At 33.0% G+C, this 19,613-nt stretch overlaps 1 protein-coding gene and 1 pseudogene across 1 annotated transcript in view; both read right to left on the reverse strand.

The window, feature by feature from the left end:
• The window catches only part of ADGB (androglobin), a 139,700-nt gene that overhangs the window by 41,585 nt on the left and 78,502 nt on the right, over positions 1-19,613 (reverse strand). The window contains 7 exon segments of the mRNA XM_006915339.2: positions 3,344-3,531; positions 6,562-6,749; positions 10,161-10,314; positions 10,818-10,952; positions 15,785-15,878; positions 17,393-17,530; positions 18,148-18,283. Coding sequence (XP_006915401.1) covers positions 3,344-3,531; positions 6,562-6,749; positions 10,161-10,314; positions 10,818-10,952; positions 15,785-15,878; positions 17,393-17,530; positions 18,148-18,283 — 1,033 coding nt within the window.
• Positions 7,560-7,678, reverse strand: LOC112482597 (annotated as a pseudogene).

The raw sequence follows: 19,613 nt of genomic DNA on the forward strand, positions 1-19,613 counted from the left end.
ATGATATTTGAGAACTCATAATTTCTTCTCTCATGATTCTCTGTATCTTTTGCTGGTGCTTCTGGATGATTTCATCATGTCTCCCTTCTAAAACACTAGATTACCGTATTTTAGGGAGAGATGTAGTCAGAGCTATAGATTTTAGAGTGTCCCTTGATTTGTCTCCTCAATCAAAATTAAAAGATTTATCTTTCTGCTTGACTTCCTTGCAGTCATTTATCACACTTTTACACAGATCATGCAATATCATTAGCACCTATTTTAAGCACAAAACCTTTCAATTAGAATTACTAAGAAAACTGAAATAGAATATATAGATGTCAAACTATAATGTACACCTGAAAATTATATAATTGTATTAATCAATGTTACTCCAATAAACTTTTTAAAAAAAGGAGACATAATCGAAAGAACTGCTTAATATGCAATTTGACCCACGCCCGGCCTTCTAATATGATACAGTGCATGTCCCACGTCCTCACATCTAAAGCACTACATTTGTGCCCTAAGAGTGCCATCACAGTATGGTGTCTGCTCAGTTCTCTGTGCCTCCAAATTCTTATCAGAAATTCATATTAGAAAGGCATATCCCTGGGCTATGACAACTCGAGTACACATTGTTTCCAGGGTTAATAAGAAAGAAATAAGAGTGGTGCTTTGGGTGTACCTATTTTAAAAGAGAAAAAAAAAATACAAATATGAGACAGAAGATAGATAAAAAGACAGTCTTTTTCAATAATTTGTGTTTGTACACTTAAGAAAATGAACATGAACACTGCTGGGAGTTCAGGAAGAGTGCTGACTATCAAATAGTTATGCAAAGGTCAACCAGAAGATGTCATCAGTTATAAAACAAAATATGATAGAGGAATTCAGAAAGAGCATATTTATCAAAATAAATATAACTGGATTACATTACTCTATTTTAGAGACTAGAATCTTAGATTGGGTAGGAGAACTATCCGTTTATTAGAGAAAGATCGAAAGACTAAATGGATGAACACAAATGAACAGGCAAATGATAAACAAAAGAATCAAAGCTGATTTAGTCAACCTATTAATATTGAAGAAAACCTGATTTATATTCATTTTAAAAATACAACATGTCAAAAAATGTAAAGCAATTGTGGAACTTCATGCAACTATCAATATAGCACAGAAATGTGTAAAACTAAAAAATGATATACATAAATATTTACACATTTTACAATGGAAGTAAGAAATCTTAACATAGTTTTCTCAGAAATTTACATATCAGTAAGATGAAATGTGACAATCTTGAAATTTTTAAAAATCACAATTAGCAAGTTTTATTTTTATTAAGGAGAGTATGAGTGAATTTAGACATCAAACTATTTACCTCCAAAATAAAGCATACATGTGCTTTATAAACCTCAGTTCAACACTAACCAAAACTGATTTGAATCAAGCCACAGGAAAAACATTAATCAAATCCCCAAAACAAAATAAATAAACCACACTCTCTAACTCTGCAAAACTTAATTAGAAAATAATAACAAAAATCTAGCCAAAACAATTTTATTATCCGGAAATCGCAAAAATTTATAAATCTTTAAAATCAAAGAGAAAGTCAAAATTAAATCATAGATCATGACCAACTATAACACTACATATAAAATAGGTGTCGTAGCTTCCTACAAAATATAATATATAAAGCTAAACTTAGAAAAATTTATATCATTATGTTTATTTAAAAACAAGACTTAAAACATGAACTAAACTTTCAATTGGTGAAGCTAGAAAAAACATTAGATTAAATTTAAAAAGTAGAAGAAAAGTTTTATATGATAACTATGACTTGATAAAATAAATTACAAATATAAAAGAGCTGTTAGGCTTGATTAATGAATCCAAGAGTTTAAGCTAATAAAAAAATGGGAAATCTCTTAAGTTTGATCAAGAATACATTTTTAAAAACACAAATAAATAATAATATTGAAAAATGGTTATGTAAACATATTAAGAAGAAATTATAAAAGGTTAAAAAAATCCTGTACACAAATATATGGAGATACATTTGAAATACTAGATGAAACTATCACTTAAATAAAAATATATATTGTAAACATGAAAAAAGTTTGGTAAAAATAACCACTGAAATTATTAAAAGGGTAATTTAAAACAATGAAAAACTTATTCCCTGAAAACGTCAGACTTAAATAGTTTTGAGGTCAGATCTAATAAACTTTAAAAAACACAAATGATTCCTGTATTATTTAAATGGCTTCCAAATTAATTTCAAGAATGTCATAATTCTAACTTGAGAACCTGAAAGTAGTATCCAGTATATACACAAAGAGAAAAATACCCATAGTTATTGATATAATCTAACAAACTAAATAAAATAGTATATTCTACATAGAGGAATGTATTAAAACATCATAAGCTGATAAGTTTTATTCCAAAAAGGGTTCCAAATTAAAAATTAATTTACAAAGTTAGAGGGGTAAAATTTGATGATTTCTAAAACCACAAAAAAAAATAATTAATAAAGTTCCAAACCCATTCCATATTATAATCCTTATCTATCACTAAAAAAAGCTTTCTTAAACTTTAGAAAGGGCAACTAATTGAAGTCATTAACAAACATGTTACTTAATGGTAAATGCTATAAGATTTCCTATTTAAGAAAAGGATATATATCATAATCACTCTTTTTAATTTAAGTTTAGAGATGCCAATCAATGCCACAAATAAGCAGAAAGTTACAGTTCTAAAAAGAAATACCAATGATCAAATTAGGTAAAATCCAACTTTTGTTCAGAGGCAAAAATGCTTTTTTTCTTAGTAGCAAGATTACAAGAGATTTCTTGTTCTCTTGTTTATAATATCCTATTTTTCAAAATTTTCTATGTAAGGCTGGTGTTATTTTTATAGTCAGAATCAAGTTACTGAAATAACTGAATATATATCTCACAATATCACTCATCCATTTTTTTAGAAATGATTTTATTTTATTAATCTTGTGACTATTATATCGAAAATAAGTTCAAAGTTTCTGTTAATTTTAATAAGTACAATATTTTCTATGAGTAATGAATTGAAAATAAAAGTAAAAATTTCTTTCAAAATAATAAAAATATTTTCTTATTCAGAAATCTAAGAAGGTTCATGTAATAAGAAAGTCTTCAACAAACATATTGATCTTCAGACTTAATTTGACCAAAAGTATGCAACAGTTTTTAAGCATTTTATTATATAAAGATTTACAAATTTAAATGTTTACTTGCTACTTTCTCTTAAAGAAAACATTTTGAAACTCACAGAAACATAAATATCTATTTATGAATCTAAATAACCAATTTTAAAAAGCCAAACTTACACTGGGAGCTCAAAGCTTTTTCAAAATTCCCCAAGAAGTTAAATGCTGGAATTATAGCTTGGCCTTTCCCAGTTGAGCTCACGATAGTCTCTTCATTTTCTAGGATCTGTAGCTTGATGAATACATCTGGTTTCGACGTGCGTACTTGTACTGTAACAGGATGTGGTAATGCAACTTTAACTGAATACCTATAATGAAAAAACATTCAAGTAGGTAAGCAAGTATATAGGTCTTTCCCTTAAGTCAGTAAAGGAAACTATAATTTGTTGATCCGATAATCTAAAAGTAAAACCACTTTGCAAGGTCAACTAAAATCCTGGAAATATTAATGCTACTATATACTTTGGCAAAATCCCTAATATGCTATGGTAAAATAAAATAAATATAGGACATTTATTATCATCAAATCCCAAATAGGAAATGTAACTTTTTGTTTAGATACGATAAGCACTCACTTATAAAATTTGATGGATCTGCAAACTATTGCCACACCAAATCTTCCCATTTCATGCTCCTCTCCATTCGGACAAAAAGCATAACTGGCAAAAGCACTAATTCTCAAAGCTTCGCTATTAGCAGTATTTCTTTTGATTTGCAAAATACAGAGAATCAAAAGTAGAACCTAACACCTGCTCTCCCTGTAATGTCTATCTAAGTAAATACACTTACTCTCCAGCAGTTCCCCAAGTCAAACCCCAGGGGTCTCAATCAACCAAGGCTGTCAGTTTTATTTCCTTGATATCTTAAAATCCTTTCTCTTCTCTCTAGATCCACTGTCACTGCCTGTTATGGGCTAAATTGTGTCCTCCCAAAAAGCTATGTTGGAGTATGAGGTACCCCTAGTACCTCACATTGTCACTTTATTGGGGATAGGGTCTTTCAGAGGTAATCAAGTCAAAACGAGACCATTAGGGTAGGCCTTAATCCAATAAAACTGGAATCCTTATGAGAAAGGGAAATTTGGAAACAAGGAGATACAGGGAGGATGCCAAAGTACCCTAGAACCCCACTTGGCAAGCAACAACAAATGTCTTTCGTCCTCTGAAAAGGTCATATGCCCTTTAATTTATGAACTTTCACATATGCTCATCAAGCAGCTCCCTCCTCACCTTCTCCACTTACCTGGACAGCTCTAGAACCAGCTTTTACGACTAATTTAGATAAATACCACTTCTTAGTCTGTTAGTGACCCTGCTACGTCGTACAATAGTTTCCTAACATAATACTTAAAATATTTTAGCACTTTTCTTATTTTCAGTTACTGGTATGTTTTCTTCCTTCTTTCCTACTTTTTCTGGCTTTCTTTCTAATAGGCAATAAAAGACTATATTATAAGAGGCAGATAGATTAAAAAGAGAATTTTCGCTCCTTCTATTGACCTTGGTTTATGTGTTTTCTTTCAGTATTTTCTCAAAACTTTTACTTACATATAAAATATATTAAAAAATAAAAATCTAAGAAAACATACTTGGAAGTACACTGTACAATAGTTCTATAATTTATTTTCATTGCTGATTATTTTTTATTTCAAAAATGTACATATATTTTTAAAAGGAAAAATTTTTAAAGTACAAATGTGGTAATGCAACTTTATTATACGAATTATAGGGAAAAAGCAGCCAGAGTACAATAAATTATTTGTTTATATATTGTCAAAAAAGTTAGATTTTCCTTTGGAAAATCAATTTATTAGTATGTATGGAGTCTTTAAACACATAATCTCTATAAATAATCCTGAGGCAATAACCAAGAATTTAATATTTACAATAAAATATGCTCATTACATCTCTACTTTTACCATAGAAAAAATGGAAATTTGTCACAATCAGAGAAACCAATAATTGAGTAAATTGTTGTACATCCATATGAATAATTACTAGGCAATCATGAAAAAGAGTTCACAAAATGTCTTAATGGCATTGGGAAATGCTCACACTATAATGTTAAGTAAAAAGATTAGATCACAAAACGTTATGTTATGATTTTAATAATGTTAAATCATGAGTAGAAAAAACACTATAAAAATACAAGCAAATACTAATAATGATTGTTTCTAGATTTTTTGATTATGACTTTTATTTCCTTAATAATATATTTATATATTTTCCAAATTCTGTGTAGAATGATATATATTAAAAAGAGATGCTAAGTATTCTAACAACCCACTTAATAACAACAAAATTTTTAAAAAGGAAAATTATGTATCAGGCACTGTGTTAGGTCTTATACTGATGAGACTTCAGTAAACATTAATGCTCACAAAAGTTGATGTTAAATTAGCCAGCTAAAATTTGATGTGTCATATCAAATTCTATCAGGAAAGAATAAAGGAGTAGAAATATGACCAAGACAAACCAATTATATTTGGAAATTTAAGCATAGAGGATTTGACTGTTGAAAATTGTCATTATAGTGATAGATTTTGATAGGTGGAGAAATGGAGACAGGATATCCCAAGATGAGAGGAAAGGCATGAGCAAAACAAAATCGCATGGCACGTGTATCAGGGACGGAGCTTAGTTCCATCAGGAGAATGCACCGATGTTTGGTGGCTGGGCAAGAGCGTTAAATATCACGCTGTGTGGCTTGGACTTTATTCTACAGCCAATGGAAACTTGTCAAAGATTTCAAAGAAGGGAAATCACCTTTTTAAATGTATCATAGTAAAGGATAGATAGGTAAGTGAAAGAATATAATGGAGTCGTGGATTCCAGAAACGGTATTTCTATAGACAAAATATAATGAGGCCCTGAAGTAGTGGAGGCACATTGAAAATAGAGAGGAGGGCATGGAGATGAGAGATATGTCAGAATTAGAATCAAAAGGACTGATTCATGAAAGAGAGTGGAGTCCATAATGAGGCTCTTCATGGAGAGGATATAGATAAGCACGGAAAGAAGGTCAATGATGAATGCAGAACAAGATAGAAATACTGAGGAAAGAGTATTATGAAGAATGTTTAATAAAAGCCAAATACAATGAGGATTAAGAAAGTATCATTACCATTACATGCAACCACATATGCTTGATTCTATGTAACACTTACATAATCACTTTACACCCTAAATCACTTGTTTCCAAGAGAGTGTAGAAATTGAAATTCAGAACTGACTCAGAATTTTACTACAGAATTTAGTATTTTTAATAGTATATTTAAAATATTAGTAAAATAAAAATTTTAATATTTTAAAAGGAATGCATGTGTCATATACTTCTACCTGAATAAAATATTCTTATCATTGGGTATGTAGTAATCTCTGATTTCCTTTATGACAAAGGTATTGCAAGGAAAGTCTCGAGAGAGGCATGGGAGTGGATTATAAGAACCAATGAGGCGCAGTTTCCACCGTGAGGATGACACATATGTGTCACCAGTATATGCTTCAGCCACAAATGTGTACCCTTTCTGTAAGAAAGAAGAATTACACAGAAATTACATTGTTGTTAGTCTCTTCAATGTACAATATATGGTTTCACAGTATTGAAATGCTTTATTGTCTTGATATACATAAAGATCCCAAGATCTTTTGATAAATATCAGATCACTAGCATTATGTTTTGAAATCCCTCTTTGAAAGAGCCATCTTAAATGTTTCCAGAGAAAACGAATAACACTTTTGTCATGTGGTCCCCTAGCCATAAAGTACTGCTCTTAACTGAAGTAGATGATTACTATATTTTCTTCTAATTCTTTTAATAATTCCTAAGGCAGATTTTTATCACTGCATCATCCTGGAGTAGCCCAATAGCTTCCTACTTAATTTCTCTGTCTTCTCAGAATTATCTTTCTAAATACAAGTTGAGAAAGGCAGAAGAGTTTATGGAAATGTAATTCCCTTGGGATGACAGTTGGCAGGTAAAGCTATCAGATTAATAGCAGATCTGGTTCCTCAAAACCCAGATGCCAGTCTGGAGATAAGCTCTTTAGGCTGGAGGAAAGAAGCAGGTAAGGAATCTGGGAAAGTGATAATGTCATAGTGAGTAATAGCTTGAGTCAATATAATTGACTCAAGTCAGTGAAACAGGAGATGATGAGATACAAAGAAGCATAATATTATAATGAGATATAAAAACCCAAAGTAATTCTGAGTTTTTAATACCAGACGCTTTTATTTTATTTATTTATTTTAGGAGAGGCAATCCTTGGTTGACCTCATAGACTGCAGGGACCTTGTCAGTTTACAATCCCTTATTTTTATTTTATTTTATTTTTTTACGCCTTCAGCACCTGATCTTCCTAGGTGATCTCTCATCCAAGTACTAACCAGGACTCACTCAGCTTAGCTTCCGAGATCAGATGGGATGGGGCTTGTTCAGGGTAGCATGGCCATAGATGAAACAGATACTTTTAATAAGAAAAAGACAGATTTGCATTCAAGTTGCTCTCAGAGGGAGAGGATGTGCTTTGATGTGTTTAGATTTCCAGAAACAAAAATTACAAACATACAAGATAGAATGAATTTATAACATTGCAATAAATGTGTAGGAATATTTACCAGAATCCCAATACTCATAATGAGATGAGAATTGCAACACCAACAAAAACCTTTTAATATTATGTTTGGGGCAAGGAAAAAGGAAGATAAAATCACATAAGCTAAAGTATTTATATCTGCAAAGTGTAATGGACAGATTTATTGCTATTTTCATTATTATTTGAGCTTGTGGTACTAATGCATTAAAGAAACAAAACAAAATCACATGATTCTATTTTGTGTTTGTCTAGACTCAGAGAATTATTTTGAGAGGGAAAAATATATTTATAAAATGCTAAGATGGATATCAGTAAGTGAAAACCTAATGCTAAACCATTGATAGGATTCTAAGAGAGGACCTGGCTTATTATAAATAAGTTATAGACTCTGAGTAAAATAATAACATAATAAAGTACCCCGTGCTGAGAAACCTTATAGATGAGTATTCTAAATCACAGTTTATGGTTTTTGAAATATTATTAAAAAAATTACAGCAAACAATTCTAAATGAAAACTCTTTCAATGCTGTTTTTATTTTTTTTAACCTTAGAACACTATTTTATTTTTACATAAAATAAATTAACATCTTGAGAGACACTGGTTCTGTGGACATACATTGGAAAAATACTGACCTAAAATAGACAGCATGTGTGTCAAAATGCCTTACAGGTGCTAAATGCTAATGCGATCATGGGATGCAAAACAATGGAGTAATGATCCTTCATACATTTAGCTGGATCAAAATGTCTTTTAAAGGCTGCATTCAGTTCCGAGAATCACAATTTAGAAGGGATGTAGATAATTTGGAGAAACATTCATAGATCAAGAATCATTCAGAGAGGAAAACCATAGTGCAAAAGGAATCGTTGAAGCTATTCTGCTATTCGTACACTCTATCTTCTCTTCCTCATTCTCTCAATGTTTTTTTTCTAAAATGAGCTAAACTTAGAGGATAGGAGAGATGAGTCATTACAGAGAGGGAGTGGCTATGTTTGTGTCCATCTTGAACTTGTAATTTAGAAATAATACTTAAGTGGAGATAGAATGGTTTTCTACATAGTGACTCAAATGCAACACTTTGACTGGCCCCAAAATTCAAGCTTCGTCTCAGGAGAGAGGTTTTCACTGGAGTTAGTAAACTAAACTCGAACAGACTAAGTATGCTAGATGTAAATAAGTATCAGATTCTTATTTGGTTCCACTCAATATCCTTTGATGCTCCCCACCAAAATTGTCGATGACTAACATTAGTATACACGCCTAGTAAAGCAAAGAGCTCATTTCTAGAATATGATGACATTTATAATTTTGATAGTCTCCCCTTGATAAATCATCTTTTTCATATGATCTGGGTTTTTTTTTTATTTCCAATTACAAATTAAGTAAATGTTTTTATTGAAAAGGAAAGCTAGGTCTCAATTTTGTTTTGAACATAAAACTGCTCTAAAAAATAAAGTCTTATTTTAAAACATCTAAAATGAGTCAAAGAACTATTAGTTTTTTTATGGAGTCAATAAACTTTTTAATTTTTCCTTTATTCCTATAAATCAGTACTCATTAGATAGGTACATCTTAACTTGTACAAAATAATTCATAGAATCATTGGCTGACATGAACCATAGAAGTCAGTTACAACAACACTCAAAGAGAAAAATGAAGTTCAAAGCCATACAGCTAAAGAATGGAAAATGACAGCTAAAATAGACCACCTGATTTCCAGTGCATGTATACACTATTTTGTCATGCTTCCTTCTCAGAAGAATGACCAAAAACACAAAGATGTGACTCAAATAAATAGTGAGGCAACATGATTTGAGTGAACATCAGAGATCGGGGTCTATCACTCAGCAGGAGTAATGTGTCAAGTGCTCCTATCCTTGGAAAGAATCTGCAGCCTTAGAAAAGTCTGGGGGTGGTAGGGAATGAGTGGTTGTGTAATCATAGTCTTCTCAATATTCAGGACTAGAATAAAAACCTAGAGAGAAACAGACAACCAGCTGATTTAGTTTCGGGACAGGACTAAATGAGCTTTTTAGTTCTATTTCCATTTTAAGAGTTTGCATGAGTTTTTAATTTTAATAATGAGAATTTTTGACGCTTTCCTTTTGTCTAATTTTCTTCAGAGAGTAGAAAAATGAAGGCTGAGAGGTGAATGTTCTAGCACTCACTTTAAGTACCTCCTATCATCCAATAAATAAAACTTTGATAGAAAAAGACCAGGTCCTTATTCCTCCATTAAATAGATTAAAGGCATAGCTGCTCTACTGTCTTCTGACACCTCTACAAAGTGCCGGCCTCTCACTACCACTCTATCATATGGAAAGAATTAATTTTACACCTACCTTATTCTTGGTATAAAAATAAGGCACCACTTTTTGGAACACCTTTGGCACTTGTTCCATTGTATCATTATTGACAACATGGAGCACACAGATTGGAAGTGTAGTATATACTTTGGGAACCAAAATCATATCTTGATGAACCAAAAATGTTTCTCTGTAATTACAAAAGCATGAGCTTTTCCTTGACATGAATCGTAAAGAAAGTATGAAATTAGGTTTGATGCTAAGAAATAAAAACATAAGTTTAAAGTTCCAAATGAACAAGATACACATATTGCTTTTCTTTAAAAATTGTTATTAACATATTATTTTGTCATGAAATACAAATTTTGTAATTTGTGACTTTTACCAAATTTGCTATTGCTTAGAAATAAATATCTTTCTATACTGAAAGCACATCAATTTATTATATTATGGTTATCATACTCATAAAAAAGTCTAATTAACTTCATATTCTTCATCTTTTGTTTAAGAAAACATGAATAAGAATTTCTATAATATCTTATTTATGCATAGCAGATATGAAAGAAATTTTAACTAAATTGTAAAAGCAACCTAAAAGTTCATACTTTAACTACTATCATAAATAAAACTCTACACATGAACGTTGCATGCCATTTAAAGATGACATCACTTGTCAATATATGATAGCCTCACCTGAATACTATAAACCAACTATTTGGTGGCTGGTCTGGATAAGTCACAGAATAGTCAGCAAAAGCAATCTTGGTTTCTTCATCTTGATAGCATGGATAAACTTCGATGGACTTGCACTTGCTTTTAAACATTAGTCTGTAAATATAAAAACAATTTAAGTATCAATGGCAAAAGCAACTTTTAAAATCAATTCTATTTATAAAAAAAAATAGGCAAAAATTAGCATAAAATATTGCAATCCACTGTGGGCTGGGTTGAGTCTTTGAATAAAAAAGGGTGCTGTGGGGCTCTCGGTGCGTGAACCAAGGAAGGGAGACCATTCCAGGCCGATCATGAATCTCAAAAGTGCCCAGAGTTATCCGAGGTTCTTCGTCAGTGGTGAACCTAATTCGTGATCAAGGTCATAATTGTGTTTATAGTTGGAAAATCAGCACCAATATTCAAGCTGTAAAGGTTGGAAAACTAGAAGCAGATAAGACAGCCAAAAACTGGGTGGGAGCCACTAAAAGTTCTGAAGTTGACAACTGATACTGGAATGGAGTTTAAAGTGAGAATGTATTTGAAAAAACAAAAAACAAAAAACAAAAAAAACAGATAAACAACAACAACAACAACAACTAAAGCCTTGAACAAGGGAAGAGTACAGAGTCTTTTACATAATTTCTGTTGCATGAGAAAGTGGCGCATGCTACTGGTTAAAGAATTGTGGGGTGAACTTTCTCTATCTTTGCCCCCTGGAAGGCTGTGGCCCATCCCGGAACACGATGAAAGTGATGCGAGGGATTCTCCTCCAGGTCCTGTCCTTCTCGCTCTGCCCGGAACTGGATCTAGCTTCAGCAGCATCAGAAATCTAGGGTCTTTTATATAACGTCTCAGTGTATTAGCTGAGATGGAAGCCAAGGTGGCCATAGGTAAAGGTTCCCTACTAGATATGAGACAGAGCTAGAGGTTCTCTGACTTCCAGAAGGCAGATGGTTTAATTGCACTGCCAGTAGGAAGCAAAGCCATGGAGATTCTCGTGGAGGCCAGAAGTCACATGATACATGTCATCACTGGTCCTTTTTGGTGGGAGGAAGTTGATAGGTTTATATTTAGAATGGTTTTAAGTCTTTTAAAATAGTTACAAGAACGAAGACTGACCTCATATCCTGGTTTGCCTGGAACAGTCCTGGTTTATACTCATAGTGTTCTCTCTATCTATAAAATTGTCTCAGGTTGGATGATAAATAATCTGACCACCCTAAGGAGGAACTATAATGTGCTGGTCTGGCAATGCAGGGCACCACTGTTCATCCGTGGGGCCTGGCCTACTCTAAATGTGGTTGTTGGCTGAGCCAATACAGGAAGTAAGCATACCACAGACGGAAGTGACTTGATGGTACTCACCACCATTCTAAAACAAGGGGAAGATTTAGAGGCAGGCCAGACTGTCATTGTTTCTGTAAGACTTTCTATCCTTTGTCATACATCTCAGGAAATTCTAATGAATATAGGGCCATTGAAATCTTGATGTACCATGTGGAGTATCTTGAATGTCCCAGAGAGATATCCCTGACAGACTTGAAAAATTTTGTTTTAACTTTGCATCCTAGGACAGAGAGAAAGTTATATCGATAAACTGAGCCTTGCCCAAAATCGACTTTGGGAAGGTCTGCCCCTTATCATCTAAGAATGAAAGGCTAGTCTCTTAGCCTCAAAGTTCCCCATGTAGTAGCAATAATAGCAGCAATATTTATAATAGGTAATGTTCTATATTAGCTCAATTTGTAGCATTGTGCTAAATGTTTTCTATGTTATCTTATGTTTTCTATGTTTTCTATGTTATCACCACAGCTTTATAATGAAATAGTACTATGAGGTAGATATTATACCTAACACTACAGAAGAAAAAAAATTAATTTCAAGTTCAGAAAGGGTAAGAAACTTACCCCTCCATGTCACATATCTGATAGTTAATAAGGCTGAAGTTAGCATTAGGTCTTATGCCAAAAGATGTGTTCTTGACCATAAATTAATATCTGCTAGGATGAGCAGGTAGCTTTGGATGCTCCTGGCATTTTAGTTTAAAGATCAGTGAGACCTGTCAGTTTCATCTATCCAATAGCACAAGTGTAGGACTCAAACTATTGAAAGAGAACGGCCTCTGTATTGGATATTCGCTGAGTTTCCAGGAAATGCTCTTGGCTATGGTGGACAGATCAGATGGAGAGAAACAGCAGCCCCCTGAAGAAGATATGCCTGTGTTTCAGATACACCTCCATGGTAAGCTGATCCAGCTCCTTGACTGGGGAGCTCATGTTTTTGGCACTTCATTTACATGAAAGTTAGGCATTAGGTGTAATTTCTGGCCCAGAGATCTTCCCCACAACCCAAAAGCAGGTTGGAGAGGAAAGTTTACGCTCTCTTTGAGTGTTCATACAGTTGGAATCTTAAGTAAAAGAGTACCCATTTTAGAGACAGGGGTTCTGGAGCAGAAGTTCATTGTGCTGGATTGTCAGACAAGAACAGCCTCTGTGGGCCAGGATTAGGGTAGGGTGAGCGAGGCACTCACTCTCAGGGTTGGGCAAGTATACTTTTGAATTTTCTCTGTATTTAAATTTTAATATTTGGTTCATCATGATATTTTTTATTAATTTTTGGTTATTTTAAATTTTTATATACTTTTATATATAATTTTCTATTTGTCTCTTGCTTATAAATAGGAACGTGATTGTTATTTTATGTTGATCTTGTATCCGGCAATTTTTCTTAATTCTCTCGTTAATTCTAGTAACTCTCTATATTCATTTTTGGTGTTTTTTACATGTAAAATCATGTCATCTGGAAACAGTGCTGGCTTTATTTCTTCCCTTCAGATCCTAATGGCTCTTATTTTAATTCATTGTCTTTTTGCCCTTCTTGAAATTATTCTAGGATTATTTTCAACGTAAGTGATCAGGCAAGCATCTTTGCTTCATTCTCATACTCAAGGAAAAGCTTTCAAAATTTCACCATTAGTCATGTTTGTGGTAGGCTTTTTAAATACTAGATACCATAACATATTAAGGAAAGTCTTTTTGAATCTCAATTTGCTCAATTGATTTTAATGTTAAATTTGTGTTAAATTCTAACAAATGCTTTTCTGAACCTACTAAGGAGACCAAATGATTTATCCCCTTTCCCTGTTAATGTGCTGAATTAAAATGACAAATTTTCTAATGTGAAACCACCACAGCATGTCTGGGAATGGGGAACCCACTTGATTACAAAGTATTATCCTATTTATATAATTCTGATTTTAATTTGCTAATATTTTTTTTACATTTTTGTATCAGTGTTTAAGAGGGTGATTGGTTTGCAATTTTATTTATTGTACGGTCCATGTTGAGTTTTTCTATCAAGATTGTAAGTTGAGAAACCTCTCCTCTTTTTCTAGTCTTTGGAAGATGTGTAAGATTAATCTTATTTCTTCTTAAATTCACTAGTTAATCCATTAGCACATTGCTAAAGAATATATCGTGCATCTTTGCCCTATTAGAATCTCATCTAAATAATTACTGTTACCATTTCTGCCATAATGCTAGAACTTTAGAACTCTGTTAAACCTTTTACCTAATTTCTGCATCGCTGAGGTCATGACTTTACTCCTACATATACCTGTTAGTCTGATTGTCCTTTGAAGATAATATGTCTTATTTCTCTGGCTGCTTTGAAGGTTTTTCTTTTGGCCTTTGGTTTTCAGGTGTGGTTTTCTTTGTGTCCTTCTTGCATGGTGTCTGCATATGGAATCTCTTGAAAATATGGGGTGATGTGTTTTATCAGTTTTGGAAAGTTCACAACTATTATCTTTTTACATTCTGGGACTATAATTATCTAAATAATAGACCTTCTGAGCACATTCCATGTGTCCTTCATGCTCTTTTATTTCCACGTATTTCCCCTGTGCTTCAGTTTGGATATGTGTTGACCTATGTCCCAGTTCACTAATCTCCTCTTCTATTCTGCCTAAACTGCTGTTAGACCCAGTAAAAAGTTTTTAATTTCAGTTATTTAAAATTTCATTTATATAATTTCCATTTGACTGTGCTTTATTAATCTAAACTTTTAATCTATTTTACCTTTCTGTATTCTTTATTTTCTTGGGTATTTTCATAATAGTTATCTTTAGAGACGTAGAGATTTTTGTCTGCTAACTCCAACATCAACAGAGATTCATTTATATGAATAATTTTTGTTCAAATTTTATTCTGTCTTGGACATGGTTAGTGGCTAGAACGCAGTTTTCCTAAGGCTCAGTCTACTTCCGATTGATCCCTGTTTCTGGAGCGTTTGCCCTCCAGAAATTTCAGCTGACAACTTTAATTTTTTACTGGAGTTCCCTCCCCTAGCAAGTCCTCAACTATAATTTTTGTCTCCTCAGCACCATAAGACTTCAAGAAACTGTTCTGCTTCTCAGAGGTTTTCTGCTTACGATTTTAGATAAGTTCAATTGAGACAAGTAAAAAGTAGTAAATACAATAGAAATATTTCAGGTGAAATTTTTAGGAAGATCGGAAGCAATGCTGTATATCTAGCTGCAGCGATTGGGGCAACTCAGTGAATATGGCAGCATTTGAAGGATACCAAGATATTGCAATAATAAGTCAGGCAGACAAAGACAAATGCCATATGACTTCACTTACATGTAGAATCTAAATAAAATAAAATAAATGAACAAACAGAACAGAAACAAACTCATAGATACAGAGAACAAATTAAGGGTTGCCAGAGGGGAGGGGCTGGGAGATGGGTTGAAAAGGGGAAAGGTTTAAGAAGGACAAATTACCAGTTATGAAAATAGTCACTTCATAAGGTGTATAAATGTCTAATCACTATGTTTGTTCACCTGAAATTAATATAATATTGTATATCAACTCTAATTGAAAAATCCAAAAAAAAGGGGAAAAAAAAAGGAAAAAAAAGAAATATCAATTATTACGCCACTTTACCTTAAGAGAGAAAGTGCGTACTGTTCTATATTCATTTCCAATATAGCCCAAACTTTTTGAAGAGTATCTGCAACACTGGCATTTTCCTTTGTGTCTAGAAATAACAACAAAAGATAACAATATAAAAGCTGTAAGGTGCCTGAAGGATTATATTTTTCAAAGCCCTTATTTCATAGAAGTTGAAACTCATAAGTAAGGTGGTACCAAAGCTATAGGCTTTATTAGAAGCAAAATCGTGTTTCAAATACAAAGTTATAAATCTCTAGTTGAGTGCTTTGCTCACCATTTTATGCTGTTTTCCTTCACTTTTAGTTTAAAAAACATAAAATGTCCTTTGATCTCATTAAAATCCTCATTCATGAGTTTTCATCAGGAGATCTTTGATCTCGCCAAAAATTTCTTTTGAAAGTTCTTGTGTCAGAAAAAATAATTCATCCAATTTCCCTAAAACAGAGTGGCAAGTAGGATTCCACTAAGGCATATTCCACAAATAGCTTAAGAGTAAATGATTTGCCAAGACAAATGCAAATTCATAGTAAATACTTCAAATTTAACATGTCAGAAACTGACATGTCTTCTTATTATCTTAATTTCTTCATAGTACTTACCAGTATCTGAAATAGATATTTTAATATGTTTATTTGTCTATTGTATACCTACCACCACTAGAACATAAGATTCATCAGAGCAGAAACCTTATCAGTTTTACTATTTATAAGGCCAGAATCTAGAACAGTGCTGTACGCACATTATTCAACACATATATGTTGAGTGAAAAAAATATACATACTGTCAAAAATTATTAAATTGCTCAAATTTTGCCTCTGTAAAGAAAATCATTGTATAAATATAATTTTTGCAGCATATATGGACAACAAAAGTATATTATATCATATATTTAATTTTATGAATTTATAATTATTTTTTCTAATAGAAAAAATATAAAAATCAGCAACAGTAATATTTTTCTATCACAAAACTATTCAATGTAGTGTGCTTTACATTTGTGTATGTGTAGTTTTCACTGCTTAAACATTTAGATGATTCTCATTAAATGTTTCAAATAGAGACATTTTTACAATAAAATGTTTCAATATACTCAAAGAATTCTATTAGAGATAAGGCTTTCTCTATGAAAATGTAAACCAAAAAATGCAGAATGAAAATAACTGAATATAATTTTTGCCTCTGCAATATCTTACTTTAGGCTGTTAAAAAAAACTTTTCACAAGTTTATTTCATATGCACAAATATGTTTACTTAATATACTAATGCACTTAAAATGCATTTTATGCCTTCTAATTGTCACCATGGACATACATAACAGCTCCTTTATTAAATTCATTCATTCATTCACTCATTCAATCTTTCAGCAAGTATTTGTTGTATGCTTACTCTGTGCCAGGAGGTACTGTGCTAAATTCTGGGAACAGGAGAGGGAGTGTATCGACATGTACCCTGATCGCAAGGAGATTCAGTATTTATAGAATTAAACATAATCAGCCTACCCATAAAGTAAGATGACTCTAAAATACTTTCTATTAACACATAGATAAATATTTCTTCTTATATAGGCTAGCTCATTTTATAAATGATGAAAATTAATACCTGGTGTCCTAGCTTTCATGAGCAATCTGACATAAGTCCCTCTCCACATGGCTTGGATTTTAATTGCTGCTGCTATTTCCTCAGGAGAATTCTCTTTATCACTTACTGGCAAACAATATTTAACATCTACCCATTCCGCTGCAAAGAGAAAAACAAACTTTGGACTGAAAGTTACATTTGACCCCTTCCCCAATTTTCGACACCTTAAACTGCTAAGTCCCTCTGACACATAAAGTGTCACGATGATGGATTTGTCATTATATTTAACATTGCCCTCGTAGGCAGTCCTTTTTTTAAAAAGAGAACATTCTGGAGAAGGGCGACACACTAAATCTTGACACCTTAGTGAACGACTCTGATTCTTCTGTGAAAGTAGTAAGAGGTTTCTCTCAAAATTGAAAGAAAATGCTAAAATGGTGGAAATAGAGTAGTGGGAGGGGAGGGAAGGAGCGTTACTGGTATCAGAGGATCTTCCTGCAGTTCCTCAAATCATACTGCCTAGGTTAGTGACTTCCATCCTTGTTAAGGTCAGTACTAAATTAAACAGGGAAATTCTGGGTGTGTGTTGGGGTAGAGGACACACGAGAACCCTGGTAAAGCTGTGAGCATCCCTGAGCACACCTCGAATGCTACAAGGTCGGTGGACCTGTTCTGCCCACTCCACAGATGCTTTGAGGGCACTTTTCTCACATTATTCATCTTATAGACGCCTGGGGATTCCTCTGCCAAATAAATACCTAAAACTTAATTAGTACCTAAAGAAGCCTCTTCCAACGAGGAATCGAATGAATCCAAGTCTAAAACCATAGCACGGAATGCAAATTTGAAGTTTGAAGGAGGTTTTGCTAGTTGAGCTTTTTTCATTAAACGCCATAAAGATATATGAAAAACCTGAAAGAGATAAAATATTTTAATATATTTTTTAAACCAAGAAAATACTTGGTCAGATATGCTCTAAAACACTTTAGATATGCTAAAAATAATATATATATATAATTTGTCATATATATATACAATCTAACAGGAAATTCTTCAAAGTCTCACTCATTCAGTAAGTGATCAGAATTATCTTATGACTATTCCTAATTTAATAAAATTTAACCACACTATACCAATGTTTATAATGTACAGTTAATCAAAATATAACATTAAACTGAGGAGATGCAGTGAAGTTAAATATTGTCTTTGTGCTTAAGTGAGTTAAATTCAATATTTCACTGATTCTAAGATGTAAAACACTATTATTTCATGTGCTACGGGAAAGAAAATATGCTATTTAGAGTTTTTAACACTTTTATTGTCAGTATTTCCTATCAAAAAAGATCTTTTAGATTTATTTAGACATAGCTTTTCATTATGTATCACACTGAAACATACATGAAAAGAGAAAATAAGCTACATAGACTTATTCATAGTCAAACTCTTACTCTTGTAAATCACTTTTTGAAAATACTTAATAGCTGTTTTTTTTTTCCCCCTATACAATTTTGTGCTTCATGGTGTCAAAAAGTCATGAAGACGACCACTGCCTAAATTAAAGAGTAGTCTTTTGTCCCTGGAGTTTTCCTTAAGCAACTGTTGAGACTGGCTCTTTCTTGATCTTACCCAAGAGGATTGATGGCAGGTTTCTAGACTACAACAAGAGCCATATTCTTTCTTCCAATTTTAATCGTGGTGCTTATCCTGAAATGCTCAGAGATTCCATTTATCCAGTTGTGCCACTGTGGATAACAGCGAAACCCGGACACATTTCTGCTGGCTGGCTTTTAGCTACTTACGTGTCCACTGGGAACGATGTGCTGGGTGGATTATGCAAGGCCCCTGGGGTACTATCTGAGGTGACGGTTTGCCAGTCACACCTTTCCCTCTCTTTTTGTTTTAGCCCAGAGCGGGGTCATTTTGTTGTGAGGAAAATCTCTCTCCCTTCATGTTTTTTGAGAGGCTTTATTACTACAGTTAGACATTCTCTTCCCTGAAGAATTAGGCTTTTGTCAAACAATACACCTATGCCTTTTGAAGCAGTGACAATAGGAACCCTTGCACAAAAGTCTATGTGTGTGCAGAGAATTCTGGAGGCCACCTGGCCAGCAACGTGTCAGGATCCACCAATTATAAGACACACTTGATTTCATTCTGCAGGCAAAGTGTGAAAAGAAAGGTGCCTCTGAGAACTGGTGAAATGCAGTGCCCTTCAAAGGCACACGACCATTGCATTTCCTGC

The sequence above is a fragment of the Pteropus alecto genome, unplaced genomic scaffold, assembly GCF_000325575.1.
Source record: "Pteropus alecto unplaced genomic scaffold, ASM32557v1 scaffold185, whole genome shotgun sequence".
Lineage (NCBI taxonomy): Eukaryota > Metazoa > Chordata > Mammalia > Chiroptera > Pteropodidae > Pteropus > Pteropus alecto.